The sequence below is a fragment of the Salmo salar genome, chromosome 07 (genome assembly GCF_965601325.2).
Source record: "Salmo salar chromosome 07, fSalSal1, whole genome shotgun sequence".
In the NCBI taxonomy this organism is placed as follows: domain Eukaryota; kingdom Metazoa; phylum Chordata; class Actinopteri; order Salmoniformes; family Salmonidae; genus Salmo; species Salmo salar.
In genome coordinates, this window is record NC_138297.1 from 67,971,022 (window position 1) to 67,989,615 (window position 18,594).

At 44.0% G+C, this 18,594-nt stretch overlaps 1 protein-coding gene and 2 long non-coding RNA genes across 3 annotated transcripts in view; 2 read left to right on the forward strand and 1 right to left on the reverse strand.

The window, feature by feature from the left end:
* The first annotated feature begins 262 nt into the window (after positions 1-262).
* On the forward strand, positions 263-5,637 carry LOC123743802 (uncharacterized). Its single transcript, XR_006770696.2, has 4 exons — positions 263-411; positions 621-720; positions 5,329-5,406; positions 5,571-5,637. It is a non-coding gene; the product is annotated as an uncharacterized LOC123743802 (long non-coding RNA).
* Positions 2,543-5,319, reverse strand: LOC145880068 (uncharacterized). Its single transcript, XR_014392959.1, has 2 exons — positions 5,130-5,319; positions 2,543-2,842 (listed from the first exon to the last, which is right to left on the reverse strand). It is a non-coding gene; the product is annotated as an uncharacterized LOC145880068 (long non-coding RNA).
* A 2,133-nt stretch (positions 5,638-7,770) lies between the features above and the next one.
* LOC106598368 (ras-related protein Rab-21) overlaps positions 7,771-18,594 on the forward strand; it is a 36,244-nt gene continuing 25,420 nt past the window's right edge. The window contains exon 1 of the mRNA XM_045722411.2: positions 7,771-8,152. Coding sequence (XP_045578367.1) covers positions 8,012-8,152 — 141 coding nt within the window. The 5' untranslated portion in view covers positions 7,771-8,011. The remainder of the gene's footprint in view (positions 8,153-18,594) is intronic.

Consider the following 18,594-nt stretch of genomic DNA (forward strand, 5'->3'; position numbering starts at 1 on the left):
AAAGTCACAAATGTAGTTTATTCATCAGTAACTGAATCCAAAAAGTGAATGTCCCACAGTCACAATGCTGAAGAATAGGGCTACCTACTTTTGAAAAGGGCTTTTATGTGTTTGACAATAATTAAAAGTATTCGACTTGGAGTTTATTTCCCCCCCAAAAAAATCAGAACGTACACTGAGAAAATAAGTTATGAGGTATGTCAACAACAAAACTATTCTGAGAGGGTGGGGTTTGTTATGCTTGTGCCGTGGCAACTACCAATGAGAGGAGCGTATTTGAAATACGTCATGGAGCGCCACCTTCGAAATGTCCTATTTGACTTGAACTCAGCTGATCGTTACTGAACTACCTGGATCTCAAGCCTTGCCTACTTTTTACACGACTGTGGCTAATAAGATTTAAAGAAAAAGGTGGGTTCTTAACTGCTACAATGAAGATGTACTTGGTATAATCAATTACATGATTTCAACAATTAACAGTTCGTATTAGTAACAATATTACATGCAGCAACGCTAGAGCGTATGTTATTGTATGCAAGGTACAACGTTTACATTATTAGCTATGGATACAATGTATCAAAACACTAAACTATCGCTAATGTCATGGTGGCTTTCTGCAGAGAAAATGAGCTCTGGAAAAGCACTGCAGTCGGTGTCTCCTCACTACAACCAACAGCCACCGACACCAAGCCTGGCGAAAAGAAAGACAATTCAAGAGAAGTAAGTTGTGAAAGTATGATTGTTAGATTAATGCACGTTAAACCTACAGTTGTTTTTATACAGTAATTTATGCAATGTGTATTACAATAGTGGCTTGTCACCTTCCTTCCCGCCTGAGCCCTCAGTGGAGGATTCATAATGCCCATAAAACCTAGCGGTCAAGCAGGGAAATGGTTCCAATCGTTTTTCCCATAAGGGATTTGAGAAACACTTAAAATAAGGGCTGCAAGCTCCTGGACATTATCTCCAGCTGGAACCTTTGCAAACAGGTACATTTAAAGAAATTTTGCCAATACATTAGATGGTTAATCCAGAGATTCTTACCTTTGCATCGATTCGGCAGTCTCGTCCAGAACATGGCATTTGTAGTTCTTTATGATAGCCACATTAGCAGCTATCTAGCATTTCATTTGTTGGGGGTAAATACAGGCAAATGTATTGATAAAAGTCACCATGTCCCGAGAGACTTGTTATCTAAACGTCAAGCCAGGGTAAGCCCACATGAAACACAGCCCTTATTGTAAGTGTTTCTAAAATCCCCTATAAGGAGAAATGAATGGAGAAAAACCATTTAGAACCATTTCCCTGTTTGACCGCTAGGTATTATGACTCATACTGTGGTACTCTATTTTTGGGGTGGAGACATGAGCATCTCATTGTATACAGATTTGTCTCCTCTCCTCAATTCAATTTCGAGAGGAAGAGAGGCCCAACTCAGTGGAAAATCTGTCTTCCTCCAGTAGGTGGTGTTTTTTTTTCGCCCACCAAGTAAGGAGTTTGTATGGAGTGTTGAATTTGTTCAACCAAAAAATATATCCACCAATCCAAAGAAAGTATAGGCGGGAGCTAGACAGTCCGCCGTGCCGCTTTGTGGACAACAACTCCCGTTTAGAGCGGCGAGACGTATCTTGCCAGTATATCCATTATCTTTGATTCAATTCACTCACTGAGGTATAATAAGCTGTCACCTTTGCAAATAGTTCTAGTTACCATGTGAGAGATGACTTATAACCCACGGGAGAGTGCCCCTAGTCAGAGCCAGAGGGTCGTTTTTTTTTTTAAATCTTCACATTTTCAAACAGTCCATTTATATTTGGGTGAGGTTTTTTTCCTCGACTGAGTAGCCTCGTTTCACTTCCAAAAATAAAATTAAACCTAATGTTTAGCGAAATAACAACACAATGTCAAATACAGGAAGCCTAGTCAAATAATTAACATCCAATCACATTAACCGTTACTCTCTGGCGGGAATTCCACTAACGGTCTGTATCTAGCCAAACGTAGTTGCTGCTCATTCCATTTGCTCGAAAAATGGTTAGAGCAAAGGGTTATAAAATTTTTTAAAAAGTAAGGCCCTATGGAACTCCCAATTACAGCCGGTTGTGATACAGCCCGGGATCGAACCAGGGTCTGTAGTGACACCTCTAGCACTGAGATGCAGTGCCTCAGACCGCTGCGCCACTCGGGAGGCCATTTATATACACACACAGCCTAAGTTCAAATACACCCAAGCTGCGTTAATTGTATGGTAATGTATATATTCTCGCATAGGTAATACACTATACCTATGCGAGAATGCTGATCATCGACTACAACTCAGCGTTCAACACCATAGTGCCCACGAATCTCATCACTAAGCAAATTACTCTGGGACTAAACACCTCCCTCTGCAACTGGATCCTGGACTCCCTGACAGGCCGCCCCCAGCTGGTAAGAGTAGGCAACAACACGTCTGCCACGCTGATCCTTAACACTGGAGCCCTAGATCCTCTGAGGCTGTGGAGGGATCCAAATTGTGGATTTAAAAGAACATGAATCAGCGTACAATGAAACCTTTATTTTTAAGCCCTTGTCACAAACCGGTCGTAACAAAAAGGGAGACAACATGGAGATCAAGGAATAACAAAAATATATTTAACCAAAGTAAACTATATACATGTATGTGTGGTTGTGTACATAGATGTGATAATGAGGGGTGTTGAAAGGCTCCAAAACCCAACAGTTTGCCTATGTAGAGAGTCTCCTCAATGAATGGGGGAAAGGTGTATTTATCTCCGGGACGCACCCGAGCCCAGGTGTGTCCCTTTTCGCTGACGACCCTCCGACTCCGCCCACCGACATCCTATTAAGGAAAACATGAGCAGAGATAATTCAGCAGACCGAGTGAGAGGGTGGTCACACCCTGGATTTCTAAACCATTAATGTTATTGTTGGATCTGATTTTTAACAACTAACATTTCAATAGCAATAATAAATAGATATGCTGATAGCGGACAACCTTGTTTTACTTCTCTTGACAGTTAAAACTTTCTGAGAAATAGCCATTATTTACTATTTTACACCTAGGGTTACTATACATAACTTTAACCCATTTTATAAAAGATTCTCAAATTTAAATATTCCAGGCATTTGTATATAAACTTCAGTCGTACTTTATTAAAGGCCTTTTCAAAGTCGGCTATGAAAACTAGGCCTGGTTTCCCAGATTTGTCATAGTGTTCTATTGTTTCCAGTACTTGTCTTATATTATATTATCTCTAATGTATCGTCCATGTAAAAAAAAAAAAAAAAATGTCTGATTAGGCTGAATAATATCCGACAATACCTTTTTTAATTCTATGCGCTAAGCATTTTGCTTGAGTTTTTGCATCACAACACTGAAGTGTAAGAGGCCTCCAATTATTTTTAAATGGAATGGATCTTTATACACTGCTCAAAAAAATAAAGGGAACACTAAAATAACACATCCTAGATCTGAATGAAATAATCTTATTAAATACTTTTTTCTTTACATAGTTGAATGTGCTGACAACAAAATCACACAAATATAATCAATGGAAATCCAATTTATCAACCCATGGAGGTCTGGATTTGGAGTCACTTAAAATTAAAGTGGAAAACCACACTACAGGCTGATTCAACTTTGATGTAATGTCCTTAAAACAAGTCAAAATGAGGCTCGGTAGTGTGTGTGGCCTCCACGTGCCTGTATGACCTCCCTACAACGCCTCGGCATGCTCCTGATGAGGTGGCGGATGGTCTCCTGAGGGATCTCCTCCCAGACCTGGACTAAAGCAGCCGCCAACTCCTGGACAGTCTGTGGTGCAACGTGGCGTTGGTGGATGGAGCGAGACATGATGTCCCAGATGTGCTCAATTGGATTCAGGTCTGGGGAACGGGCGGGCCAGTCCATAGCATCAATGCCTTCCTCTTGCAGGAACTGCTGACACACTCCAGCCACATGAGGTCTAGCATTGTCTTGCATTAGGAGGAACCCAGGGCCAACCGCACCAGCATATGGTCTCACAAGGGGTCTGAGGATCTCATCTCGGTACCTAATGGCAGTCAGGCTACCTCTGGCGAGCACATGGAGGGCTGTGCGGCCCCCCCAAAGAAATGCCACCCCACACCATGACTGACCCACCGCCAAACCGGTCATGCTGGAGGATGTTGCAGGCAGCAGAACATTCTCCACGGCGTCTCCAGACTGTCACGTCTGTCACATGTGCTCAGTGTGAACCTGCTTTCATCTGTGAAGAGCACAGGGCGCCAGTGGCGAATTTGCCAATCTTGGTGTTCTCTGACAAATGCCAAACGTCCTGCACGGTGTTGGGCTGTAAGCACAACCCCCACCTGTGGACGTCGGCCCTCATACCACCCTCATGGAGTCTGTTTCTGACCGTTTGAGCAGACACATGCACATTTGTGGCCTGCTGGAGGTCATTTTGCAGGGCTCTGGCAGTGCTCCTCCTTGCACAAAGGCGGAGGTAGCGGTCCTGCTGCTGGGTTGTTGCCCTCCTACGGCCTCCTCCACGTCTCCTGATGTACTGGCATGGCTCCTGGTAGCGCCTCCATACTCTGGACACTACGCTGACAGACACAGCAAACCTTCTTGCCACAGCTCGCATTGATGTGCCATCCTGGATGAGCTGCACTACCTGAGCCACTTGTGTGGGTTGTAGACTCCGTCTCATGCTACCACTAGAGTGAAAACACCGCCAGCATTCAAAAGTGACCAAAACATCAGCCAGGAAGCATAGGAACTGAGAAGTGGTCTGTGGTTACCACCTGCAGAACCACTCCTTTATTGGGGGTGTCATGCTAATTGCCTATAATTTACACCTGTTGTCTATTCCATTTGCACAACAGCATGTGAAATGTATTGTCAATCAGTGTTGCTTCCTAAGTGGACAGTTTGATTTCACAGAAGTGTGATTGACTTGGAGTTACATTGTGTTGTTTAAGTGTTCCCTTTATTTTTTTTAGCAGTATATTTACCACATGGCTCCTGTTTCAGTAATAATGAAATCAGACGTAGTTGAGTATCTGATACCGTGTGTGTGTGTATAGAAGTGGTTAAAACATGCTAATAATGGTCCTCTGAGTATATCAAAAAAGGTTTGGTTTACCTCCACTGGTATGCCATCCCGCCCTTGAGTTTTCCCGTACTTAAAGGCTTTAATTGCATCAAGAAGTACCTCCTCTGTAATTTGTCATTCACTAGTTGGATGATTGCTTGGTATATTCTCTTGTTCCACTTTCACTTTCTCTCTTTCTCGCTCTACTCTCTCTCTCTCTTTCTCTCTACTGCCTTGTGTGGCGATGTAGGTCTGCAATAAGGAGTCCAACAGACAATGTGATGTCCCCATGTACAAGACAGCTCATGAAGAAAGCTATCAAGGACATGTAAGTATAATTAAAATCTCTGTCAGACAAATGTTATTTGTTTTTGTCATTTGACTGACATTTGGAGTGTGGATTTGACTAAATTAAGTTTACCCCCTTTCTGTAACTGGAGCAGGCTGTGTAGTCTAAATGCCATTTTTACATTTGTTTATTCTTGATTCCAGACCGTCATCTCCCAGACCCAGACGGGAAGCAAAAGAGAACACTGCAAATAAATGAATTACCTTTTTATGTACAGTGTGATGTCTTTACGGTATTCCTCTCTCTGCTAAGATGGGCAGATAAATTAATCATTGACACTTTCCTGACATTCTACCGTCTTTTTAAGATGTTCTTACTAACCAAGCTGCTCACACTTTATTGATCCATTATGCAATGTGGTGTATATGGGGGGGGGGGGGTTATATTCTTCATTATATGGTGTATATGGGGGGGTTATATTCTTCATTAATATGGGGCTGTTATATTCTTCATTAATATGGTGTATACGGGGGGGGTATATTCGTCATTAATATGGTGTATACGGGGGGGGTTATTCTTCATTAATATGGTGTATACGGGGGGGGGGTTATTCTTCATTAATATGGTGTATACGGGGGGGGTTATTCTTCATTAATATGGTGTATACGGGGGGGGGTTATTCTTCATTAATATGGTGTATACGGGGGGGGGTTATATTCTTCATTAATATGGTGTATACGGGGGGTTATATTCTTCATTAATATGGTGTATACGGGGGGTTATATTCTTCATTAATATGGTGTATACGGGGGGTTATATTCTTCATTAATATGGTGTATACGGGGGGGGGGGGTTGTTATATTCTTCATTAATATGGTGTATGCGGGGGGGGGTTGTTATATTCTTCATCTAAATCGCACTGTTTGTGTTAATCATTGGTTTTCTTGTGAATGTATAATGCTATTTGCACTTTAGAGGACATGTGCTGTTCATTGTACACTGCTTTAAGTGGTGGGGGTGTTATAATCTCAAACAAGTGTTCTGTATATATGCCCTTTGCACAGGTAGACTTCCATGGTTTAAAAAAAGTAGACTACTTTATATTCTGTTTGTACATTGGCTTTATGTTGCTCAGTTTTCAATATGTAACTAGCAAAAAAGGACTTGGCTCACTGCTTTCAATAAACATATTTGAAATGGAAGAGATCACTTGTGTGACTGAGTCATCAGGAATGTATGAAAATTCCTGTCTTAACGTTTGTTTGTTTTTTCAATTTGAAGGTGATATTCAAGAGGTTTGTTGTGACCGTAACTAGTGTTGGATAAGGCTAGTGACGCTCTGTGTTTGGTTTGATATGTCCAAGAGATCATTTCAATACCAATTTTACCAGAAGTCCCACCAGTGCGTTGCGACTCACAGGCCACCCTGAAGAAGGCCAGTGAGCCGCTCGTCGTTGGAGCACTTACATTTTTTTGCTATGGGATAGCCGCTAAAATAAAGGCTTTAACTTTTTCACAATAGTGCCTTGGATTTTTTGGAAGTATGATCGTTATCTAGTTAAGATTAGGGTAGACATTCAGAAAATTACCCCTTACGTCTCTAGTAGAAACAGAAATGGGTCAAGTTTGAACAAAACAAGCATACTTCTTTCTGAAACGAAGATTCAAGGCAATCACTTAGTCTTCGCTCACTGTGTGTATGTACAGCATGGGGGATTTCCGCCTCTTGTTCTGGGAGCCTTTCAAGAATTATGATATTTTGATGTGAATATAAGCAGATTTGTCAGAAATGCATAAATAAAATAGCACTGCCATATGGCTGAGGCACTAGCGGTTCTGGGTGGGGGGGGGCAGTGCCCCTGTGACAACAATTTTGGACCCCCTTGTGGCCCCCCTAAATGTGGAGTATGATTTAATTTTTACATAACCAATTTTTGCTATCTTTTTTAAAAAATCTGTTATTAATGTAACTGGCCCCTCTAACAGTACAACTGGCCCCAGCTTGCCCCCCCCCCCCCCCCAGTTGAAATGGTCTAGAACCGCCACTGCTCAGAGGAGAAATAGATTCCTCATGATTTATGTGTGACAAATTATTCTCACTTGGGAGGGTCTTGCAGTGATAATGATCCTGGTAAACCAACCAACCACAATAATGATAACCTATCATAACACAGTCAAAACAATATTCTGTTTTTAGGAGTTATTATACTGACTACTGGGCTTCTTACTTTTCGTCTTTCAAACTGTCTTATTTTGTTTACAGTTTTTATAAATGTCCTAATTTCTGTATTCTTTGCTCTAACATATATTATGATTGATGATCCATTGGGAAAATAGACTGAGCCTCTGTTCAGCACCAGCACTTTGGATTGTTGCTGTCCAGTTCATCATATGATCCCGGTGCATGACGTAGAAAGAGACGCCATTAGTAGGGGTTGAGAGGGGAGAGCAGAGCGAACCAGCGAGCTGAGGGTGGGGGAAATCACTTTGGTCTACAACAGCTGGGCGAGTGACATTTCTGCCTATTCTGATTCGCAGGGGATTCGTGTCCTCGACTTCTTGATTTCGATTTGAGACATCTAATGTGATTAGAGGGAGATACTTCAACTGAGCTACTTATATACCTAATCATATTTATTTCACCATGGCGGCTGGCGGCGGAGCAGGCAACAAAACCTACTCTTTCAAGGTGGTTTTGTTGGGAGAGGGCTGTGTCGGCAAGACCTCGCTCGTGTTGCGGTATTGTGAAAATAAATTCAACGACAAACACATCACCACACTTCAGGTACGTTGATTACGTGGCTAACTGGATGTGTGATTCAATCTTGTCCAGACTACAAAGGGTTAAATATGCGATGTAGAAAACAGAAAAGGCGAGCTAGCTAACGTTAGCCTAACTGCTAGTGATAGACTGTCACTAACTCACACCAACAGCCATTCATCTGTGTCGCAGCTAGCTAGCTAGTTTTCGGCAGTCCACTACAAGTCACTGTAACCTGTTCAACATGGTTATTTAGGGTGTTTACCAAGATGGCTAGCTAGCTAACAATTCTGGTAACGATAATGTATTATAATAACGATAAGCTAGCCAACTAAATTAACTAACGCCTGCTAGCGATTGTAGTTAGCTAGCTTTCCTAGTAGCCACCTGTCACAGCTTTAAAAATAAACGATCTAAAAGCTTTATCTCAACTATACATTGGTGCTATTCGACATGAAACAAGTGTTCTTCAACGTGAATGTGGTAGAGGTGAATTTGCCCCAATGAACAGGAAGTAGCCCACTCAGAGTAACCACAACAACAACCACCACCCAGGTTTAACTTCCTGTCCAGTGGTCAGAAAGCTTCGCCAGCTGCCCCAAACGTCGCCCTGCAGGACACTTGACTGAACTGAACAAGGAATTAACTACTATGACATAGCATTTATGTAGAGAAAGGTCACGTTTACTCCACACCAGAAATCGCATTGAGTTGGACAACACAGACTAGATCTGTCAGTAAGCTCAGGGCTTCTCATAGCAGTAGGTTGCACAATATGTGGTTTTGAATTGCCGGACGTCATAAGGGTTCTAGGTGTTTGTAGTAGGCCTTTACAGTGCTGTTACCAAGCGTATCTTCTATGAATCAATAGGATTGTGCTGCCACATAATCACACATTACCAGGGTATCAAATTCAATCCTCTACTATCACAGTTGCTGTCAAGCAGTCTAACTAGTGTACTAAGCAATGTCTTTGTACTTTGCATTACTGCAAACAGTTAAACCTGTTGCTGACTCTCTGGAAAGTGTTCAGCTGTAGTGAAGTTGGCTTACCAGTAGGTTAGTTATGAACTTAGAATGGCCTGTGTTTATTGCTCTCCTGAAAGAAGAGGCAGCATAAGTCCTTGTCATTTCCTACCAGGACATCACAAGAGGGTGTTTATTACTCAAGGCAATGATGAGAGGAGCTGAATGGGAAGGTGGTTCACTGCTGCACTGCCAGTGGGCCTCGAGTCTTAGAGACTAGAGAAGCGGTCTTCTCGGATGCTGAAAATGAGCTCCAAACTGAATTGGATCTGTGAGATTCCCATCCGAGAAAGACAGGACTGTCTTCTTCTTCTTCAAAATCAATATTGGATCTGAGATGGACCAGGGTCTGTATCAGAGCCAAAAGATAAAAAATGCAGCTTTATTTACACAAAAGCAAGCAAAATATACTGAAAAATTTAAACGCAACAATATCAAAGATTTTAACGAGTTAAAGTTAATATAAATAATTTATTAGGACCTTATCTATGGATTTCACATGACTGGGAATGAAATAATGCAACATCTCTGGTGGACATTCCTCCATGCCAGTTGCACATAACCTCAACTTGAAACATCTGTGGCATTGTGTGACATAACTACATATTTTAGTGGCCTTTTATTGTCCACAGCACAAGGTGAACTTGTGTAATGATCATGTTTAATCAGCTTCTTGATATGCCACACCTGTTAGGTGGATTGATTATTTTGGCAAAGAAGAAATGCTCACTAACAGGGATGGAAACAAATTTGAGACGCTTTTTGTGTCTGTGGACATTTTCAGGGATCTTTTATTTCAACACTTTACATATTTTAGTTGTGTAGTTTTGACTTGTCTGGCAGTGAATGTTAATGTTGCACATGTGTTTTTAGATGTATTTAAAATAGTTGAATTGTTGTTTAGTATTTTCATAAATGACATCCAGAATGTAAAATGTTGAGAAGGGATAGGGTGTGTGGTGGAGATGCATCAGCATGTCTCTACAGAATGCTCTCTGTCTCCTGCTAATTCGTGCACATTCATTATTTAATTGTTTGAGTTTACACTTTTTAATGTTTTTTTGTTTTAATATATTTTGCTTGAGCATGCATAAAGTAGCTGGCCTGCGTGCAGTTGTAGGCCTATAGGTCTAAAAGTTTCCATTTGGTGATGTCTGATAGTATTTCTCATTAACTCACCATAACTTGAGCTGCGCAGCTTCTGAGCATTTTTTGCGTCACATTACGTCAATGCATCCATTGCAAATAGTTCCTTACTGTATTCAAAAAATCTTTTCAACACTCCTTGATAGGCCTAACCATCGTGCCTCGGTGTGAATTAGCATCATATTTCTGAAACCCATATCTCCACTGGAAACTGGTCATAAAATCCGCTACCTTAACACTTATCCTTTGCGCAAATACAACAGTCTGTCATCATTGGCATGGGAGACAGTGAGGGCCCAAGCGGCCCAGTTGAAACAATGTCTCAAGTTCCCTGTAGGGAGAGCTCAAGCCAGACAGAGACAGGTGGAGGATAGAGATTAACATATTGAAAGAACCTGAACCAACTCTGCCATGCGCAGCAAAAGTGACTTTAATCTGGATATTTTCTTCAAATATAATTTCAGATTTAGTCGGCATTTCACATATTTTCACACAGATCCGAGTTCCTTCTCGGGGTAATAGGTTTCGGGTGTATTTGTGAAGACCTCTAGACTAGAGTTTGCGATCTACTGCACTGTCAGTGAGCTTTGAGTCTTCAAGCTCAGACACCCCGGTAGGATTGTCAAATGTTTCCTGGAGACCGTACTTGACACCTCTGACTGTCGACACTCAATCTCTTTTGTGTTCACACAGCAAAGACCTTGGAAGTCATCAGCCACTCAGCCTTGTTAAAATACTCCAAACCAGAAGGTGGCAGTAGCATTGTTTGGCAATGCATATCCGTGCGTATTGCTTGTGGTCTAGATTCCAAGTTGTCTGCGCTAATGTTGCCATTTTTTGTAGAAAGCCCATGTTTATGCTAGCCAGATGGACACAGCTAGATAACTACCTAGCAAGATGACAAATAAACATTTTAATTCACTCTCCATAGCATACTCCATAGCATATTCGCTAGCTGGCACAACATTGCTAGCAAGCTAAGGACACTGCACTAACTCGGCAGCTGTTTCATAGAAACCAGCTAGTCCATTGTGATTTAATTATGTCAACTAGCTACAGTGGTTAGCTGGCTTGGAGGAAGTATTTAGTGTTGTGTGCACTTAGGCTGTGTGATGGTAGCTAGCTATGTAGCATATGAAGTGTGATTGGCTCATCCGTGGATGTACGGAGAAAATTGCCTCTTTTTAGTTAACTTTTACATTTTACATGCTCTCTGATTGGCTCAAAGTCAACTTGTTGGCCGCTGACGAGCATTGCGATAGGTTGGTCGCCACCGGGTCGGCACGCCGCAGGTACCGCTTTTGTTCTAGCAGGAGAAGGAACAGCCTCCCACTGTGATAAGTACGGCAGTTCCGGTGTATCAAGCAGTTGTTTCAAGTCCTATTGCAATAGGCCTAGTTGTCAGGTGACCATTTTCTCTTGTCAGTAGTACTGTTATTGTTTTGTTTACAGTAGTAGGCCTACATTATTATTGTGTGATGCCTAAGTAAGCCAGCTCATACACTGGATAGTAGTTAGTGAATACTGACTAGGGCCTACATTGACAGCAGTAAGGTAGGCTACAGTCAGTCTCCTCATGATGATGGTGCTCTAATCTCACGCCCACTAAGCAAGGTAATTGTGGTTAAAAGGGCAGCTGTGATACCAACAAGCTGGTATCACAGCCGTATTACTAATACCAATATAATCTCTCCGGGAGCTTGCCCTTGCTTGTGGACTCTCTCTCAGGTGACTGGTAGGTCTCTCTCGTCAGTGAATATTAGGCTTTCTTTGCTGTCAGTCCTTTGGGGTCAAAGTAAAAATGTGGTAAACCTGTCTTGAATGGCCAACTTGAAACTGCTATTTCCCAGCAAACATCGTTTTGAATATTTGGAAAGCCCCCCCCCTTTGAAACTACACGCTCAGGCAGAAAACAGTTGTGAAACTGCTTGTGTGTGAACCAACTACAATTTCCACCTTGGTCCTACTTTATTTCCTGTTCACTGTGTGGTCATTGCACAGTTTCCTGAGATACAATAGGCAGCAAGAGGCTGTTATTCATTTATTAGACATTTTGCAGGATTAAAATCTCTTCAGATGCATAATCTCATTTTCAAGAGTCCACATTCTCATTTACAGGGGAATAGTTACAGGGCAGAGGAGGGGATGAATGAGCCAATTGGGAGTTGGGGATGAGTAGGTGCCCGTGATGGTATGAGGGTCAGATTATGAATTTAGCCAGGACACTGGGGGTTAACACCCCTAATCTTACGATAAGTGCCATGGGATCTTTAGTGACCACATAGTCAGGACACCCGTTTAACGTCCCATCTGAAAGACGATGCCCTTCACGGGGCAATGTCCCCAATCACTGCCCTGGGGCATTGGGATATCTTTTGTTTTTTTACACCAGAGGAATAGTGCCTCCTACTGGCCCTCCAACACTACTTCCAGCAGCATCTGGTCTCCCATCCATGGACCGACCAGGACCAACCCTGCTTAGCTCCAGAGGTGGGATGCAGGGTGGGGTGCTGCTGGCTTTTTATACACAAAAAACCCCTCAAACAATACTTACAAACAAGAATAATATGGCAACTACTGTCTAATTACAAACAACTTACTATAGCTCCCGCCTAGGGCCAATCAGTGTCATTTAATGAATGCTGGATCTCTATGGCAAGACTCATCATTTCACCCAAGTTTTGTCAAAATCGTGCCAGTGCTGTCTGAGATTGCGTGTGACTAATGTACTAACGGAAGGAGACAGATCCACAGTTCCCTCCCCGATTTCAGCGTGGGAGACAATGACTTGTTGCACAACTACTGAACAGGTTATTAGGTAATGGTTTGTTTGAGAAATACAATGTGTGATCAGTGTAAAACAAACAGTTTAATGGATAGATAGTGATGGGCTATTATGACCGGTGTTGTGGATAACGGGTTACAGTCAAACAACGGTGAGATTTTTATTTTCATGAAAGTAACAGTAATATAACACATTACTTTCCACACAAAGTAATGCGTTTAAATTTAAATGTAATATTACTTTTTCAAGTAACTAATCCCAACACTGATTATGACGATGTCATAAACTGTTGCTTACAATCTATTTACCTAGTTTAGTGGGCCACTTCAGTGTCCAAATAATACGGTAGCCTAAACAGGCCCAGTAAACACCCAGGTCTTTTACTAATGATCATGATCTGTCTGGATGTTGACCTACCCCAGGCTAGCCTAAATGTCAACATCCATTGATGCCATGGAAACATCAGCCGAAATGACAGCACAAGATTTGCCTGTACGCCTGTACAGCCCCTAGCAGATGTTATGCCATGTTTGCTCTTCCCTCTGAAATGAGCCATGAAATGAGCCACTTAGAGACCACTACAGGCAGTCAGACTAGACTATGAGTGAACTTTGGCACAGGCCCATAATTCGACTGTCTTGTAAGCTAGTTGTAGTGTAGTAGTCTTGCCAACCACAAGCTGCCCTGTCTTCAGGTCATCCTAGGCCTCACACCCTTTTCACACTACTGAGCCAAGCTGTTCTGAATCCTGTCTTCAGGTCATCCTAGGCCTCACACCCTTTTCACACTACTGAGCCAAGCTGTTCTGAATCCTGTCTTCAGGTCATCCTAGGCCTCAGACCCTTTTCACACTACTGAGCCAAGCTGTTCTGAATCCTGTCTTCAGGTCATCCTAGGCCTCACACCCTTTTCACACTACTGAGCCAAGCTGTTCTGAATCCTGTCTTCAGGTCATCCTAGGCCTCAGACCCTTTTCACACTACTGAGCCAAGCTGTTCTGAATCCTGTCTTCAGGTCATCCTAGGCCTCAGACCCTTTTCACACTACTGAGCCAAGCTGTTCTGAATCCTGTCTTCAGGTCATCCTAGGCCTCACACCCTTTTCACACTACTGAGCCAAGCTGTTCTGAATCCTGTCTTCAGGTCATCCTAGGCCTCACACCCTTTTCACACTACTGAGCCAAGCTGTTCTGAATCCTGTCTTCAGGTCATCCTAGGCCTCAGACCCTTTTCACACTACTGAGCCAAGCTGTTCTGAATCCTGTCTTCATGTCATCCTAGGCCTCAGACCCTTTTCACACTACTGAGCCAAGCTGTTCTGAATCCTGTCTTCAGGTCATCCTAGGCCTCACACCCTTTTCACACTACTGAGCCAAGCTGTTCTGAATCCTGTCTTCAGGTCATCCTAGGCCTCAGACCCTTTTCACACTACTGAGTCAAGCTGTTCTGAATCCTGTCTTCAGGTCATCCTAGGCCTCACACCCTTTTCACACTACTGAGCCAAGCTGTTCTGAATCCTGTCTTCAGGTCATCCTAGGCCTCACACCCTTTTCACACTACTGAGCCAAGCTGTTCTGAATCCTGTCTTCAGGTCATCCTAGGCCTCACACCCTTTTCACACTACTGAGCCAAGCTGTTCTGAATCCTGTCTTCAGGTCATCCTAGGCCTCACACCCTTTTCACACTACTGAGTCAAGCTGTTCTGAATCCTGTCTTCAGGTCATCCTAGGCCTCAGACCCTCTTCACACTACTGAGCCAAGCTGTTCTGAATCCTGTCTTCAGGTCATCCTAGGCCTCAGACCCTTTTCACACTACTGAGCCAAGCTGTTCTGAATCCTGTCTTCAGGTCATCCTAGGCCTCAGACCCTTTTCACACTACTGAGCCAAGCTGTTCTGAATCCTGTCTTCAGGTCATCCTAGGCCTCAGACCCTTTTCACACTACTGAGCCAAGCTGTTCTGAATCCTGTCTTCAGGTCATCCTAGGCCTCAGACCCTTTTCACACTACTGAGCCAAGCTGTTCTGAATCCTGTCTTCAGGTCATCCTAGGCCTCACACCCTTTTCACACTACTGAGCCAAGCTGTTCTGAATCCTGTCTTCAGGTCATCCTAGGCCTCACACCCTTTTCACACTACTGAGCCAAGCTGTTCTGAATCCTGTCTTCAGGTCATCCTAGGCCTCACACCCTTTTCACACTACTGAGCCAAGCTGTTCTGAATCCTGTCTTCAGGTCATCCTAGGCCTCAGACCCTTTTCACACTACTGAGCCAAGCTGTTCTGTTCAGGCCTGGTTAGGCATCCACCATAGTTGCTGGAACAGTTCTGGAAAGGACGATATGAAAATAAATGATCTGAGCCAGTACAGTCCGGTTAGGGTTGGCTTTATGCTGTCTGTCAGTTATTACAGGCTTCTCAAACCACTACCAGAGTACAGGCTACAATTTCATGTTCATTCCATTTATTTAGTATTTTGCTCTTTGGCTACTTACTGTCTGTCATTCTTGCCTCTACTTCATGACGTGTAGCCTGACAGGTATGCAATTATGTGCCAAATCGTGATTTATAGGGTAAGCATTAGAATAAGCCGCTTCAATATTTGCAGCCACAGGTGGCAATATTTCTCTAGGAGCTGATCCATTGTCAGTATTGTGGAATGGTTATCATGTTCAGGTCAAATTTAAATGGAGGAAGCTGATCCGAGAGCAGCACTGCCTTTTCTTCCCATCCTATCAGTATCGACAACGCCTCAATGACGCACTTAATGACCGTTCTCTCTGCGTGCTGTTTTGGGAAACATGTTACATCTTCGGCCATTTTAGGAAAGATGCATTGATAAAACACTCAGAAGCCTAAATTCCATCGCTATCTGGAAACTGGGCTCAGGTTGTTAGCTTAGCCTCGACGCGCTCAGGTTGTTAGCTTAGCCTCGACGCGCTCAGGTTGTTAGCTTAGCCTCGACGCGCTCAGGTTGGTAGCGTGGCCAACACGCGCTCAGGTTGTTAGCTTAGCCTCGATGCGCTCAGGTTGTTAGCTTAGCCTCGACGCGCTCTGGTTGGTGGCGGGGCCTAGACGCGCTCTGGTTGGTGGCGGGGCCTAGACGCGCTCTGGTAGGTGGCGGGGCCTAGACGTGCTCTGGTTGGTGGCGGGGCCTAGACGCGCTCTGGTTGGTGGCGGGGCCTAGACGCGCTCTGGTTGGTGGCGGGGCCCAGACGCGCTCTGGTTGGTGGCGGGGCCCAGACGCGCTCTGGTTGGTGGCGGGGCCCAGACGCGCTCTGGTTGGTGGCGGGGCCCAGACGCGCTCTGGTTGGTGGCGGGGCCCAGACGCGCTCTGGTTGGTGGCGGGGCCCAGACGCGCTCCCGTTGTCCAGAGGTCAGCACGGGTCAGGTTAAGAGAAAGTGTCCTGAACTGACTTAGTCTACTATATTGTTTTCTTCTTGCATGTAAACAGTTAGGCCTAGATATCACACATGTTTACGTATGGTTAACCTAATCAACCGTCCATTTTTAAAAGGCACCAAAGGTTTGGTCTACTAACTCTGAATTGTAATCAATAGCTCTTCACTGGCTTTGTGCTGTCAGTGTTCTAAACGCTTTAACCAATCCTCCCACACAGGCTAGCTCCTTGTTTCTACATGTCAGAAAAGAAAAGGAAAGTGGCTGTTTTCTAGCACAGCTACCTCAGAGCCAAGTTGCTTTTGTTTCTAGTGAAAACGCTGCCTTGGCTGTAACCTGACCCTCCCACAAGCAGAGAGGAAGGAAGGAAGGAGTACGAACTGGGGTCGTATTCATTAGGACACACAAATGTGAGTGTTTCTTATTGGACTCCATGTAGTAGTCCGTCCCCTCGTTTCCATCCTGTTTCTTCCGTTTGTTCCCTAATGAACACAACCCAGGCCTATTGTTTTGGGTAACTGTCTTTTAGGTTCACACACTCCTCAGCTGAACAGTAAAGGAGAAACGGGGGGATGAGAATAACTTGCAGTTCGTTAGCTGGAGAGAATTCAGGTTTAGTTAATCATGACTGACTCTTAACTCTGATTTAAATACTCGTCCAAACTGTCAGCTCGATTAGGCAATGTTTGGACATAGTCCCATGATGACTAAGAAGTATCCCAAATGGCACCCTATTCGCTATTTAGTGCACTACTTTTGACCAGGGCCCTATGGTCGACGGTAGTACACTATATAGGGAATAGTGTGCCATTTGGGACGTAGATCTGTAATCCAGATTTGTTTCATCACACTCAAATATGAATATAAGTTTTAGCCTATTAATCTTTTAAGCTACAGAAGCCGGTAATATAATTCAATCATCGTTGGTGCTTTGTGTGGATACCAGTCTGTCCCTCTGGTCTAGTAGGCTACAGGCTGGGCTGGAGCTTCTGGAGTGTTACAGAACCCAAACACGCATAACAATCATCCTTTTGTTGGGTGTCCAGTTAACAATGAATCTATAATGATCTCATGGGCATTGTTTTGAGGGAATATTCTTATTAGGTCACTTTTATATAATACACATTTTTCTACTTTGAATTGAGCCGTTTTAGAATATTGTTCCTTTCAAGAGATTCAATCATTCACATGCAAATGAGGCCTAACTGCCATGTGTAATGACATCACCATGTAAGATTTGATACAGAAGCAGGTGTTTTGCTCCGCTTGAGTGATAAGCCAACACCCCCACCCCACAGTGCCTGAGAGCCATAACCAACACTTCCACCCCACAGTGCCTGAGAGCCATAACCAACACTTCCACCCCACAGTGCCTGAGAGCCATAACCAACACCCCCACCCCACAGTGCCTGAGAGCCATAACCAACACTTCCACCCCACAGTGCCTGAGAGCCATAACCAACACCCCCACCCCACAGTGCCTGAGAGCCATAACCAACACCCCCACCCCACAGTGCCTAAGAGCCATAACCAACACTTCCACCCCACAGTGCCTGAGAGCCATAACCAACACTTCCACCCCACAGTGCCTGAGAGCCATAACCAACACTTCCACCCCACAGTGCCTGAGAGCCATAACCAACACCCCCACCCCACAGTGCCTGAGAGCCATAACCAACACTTCCACCCCACAGTGCCTGAGAGCCATAACCAACACTTCCACCCCACAGTGCCTGAGAGCCATAACCAACACTTCCACCCCACAGTGCCTGAGAGCCATAACCAACACTTCCACCCCACAGTGCCTGAGAGCCATAACCAACACTTCCACCCCACAGTGCCTGAGAGCCATAACCAACACTTCCACCCCACAGTGCCTGAGAGCCATAACCAACACCCCCACCCCACAGTGCCTGAGAGCCATAACCAACACTTCCACCCCACAGTGCCTGAGAGCCATAACCAACACTTCCACCCCACAGTGCCTAAGAGCCATAACCAACACCCCCACCCCACAGTGCCTGAGAGCCATAACCAACACTTCCACCCCACAGTGCCTAAGAGCCATAACCAACACTTCCACCCCACAGTGCCTGAGAGCCATAACCAACACCC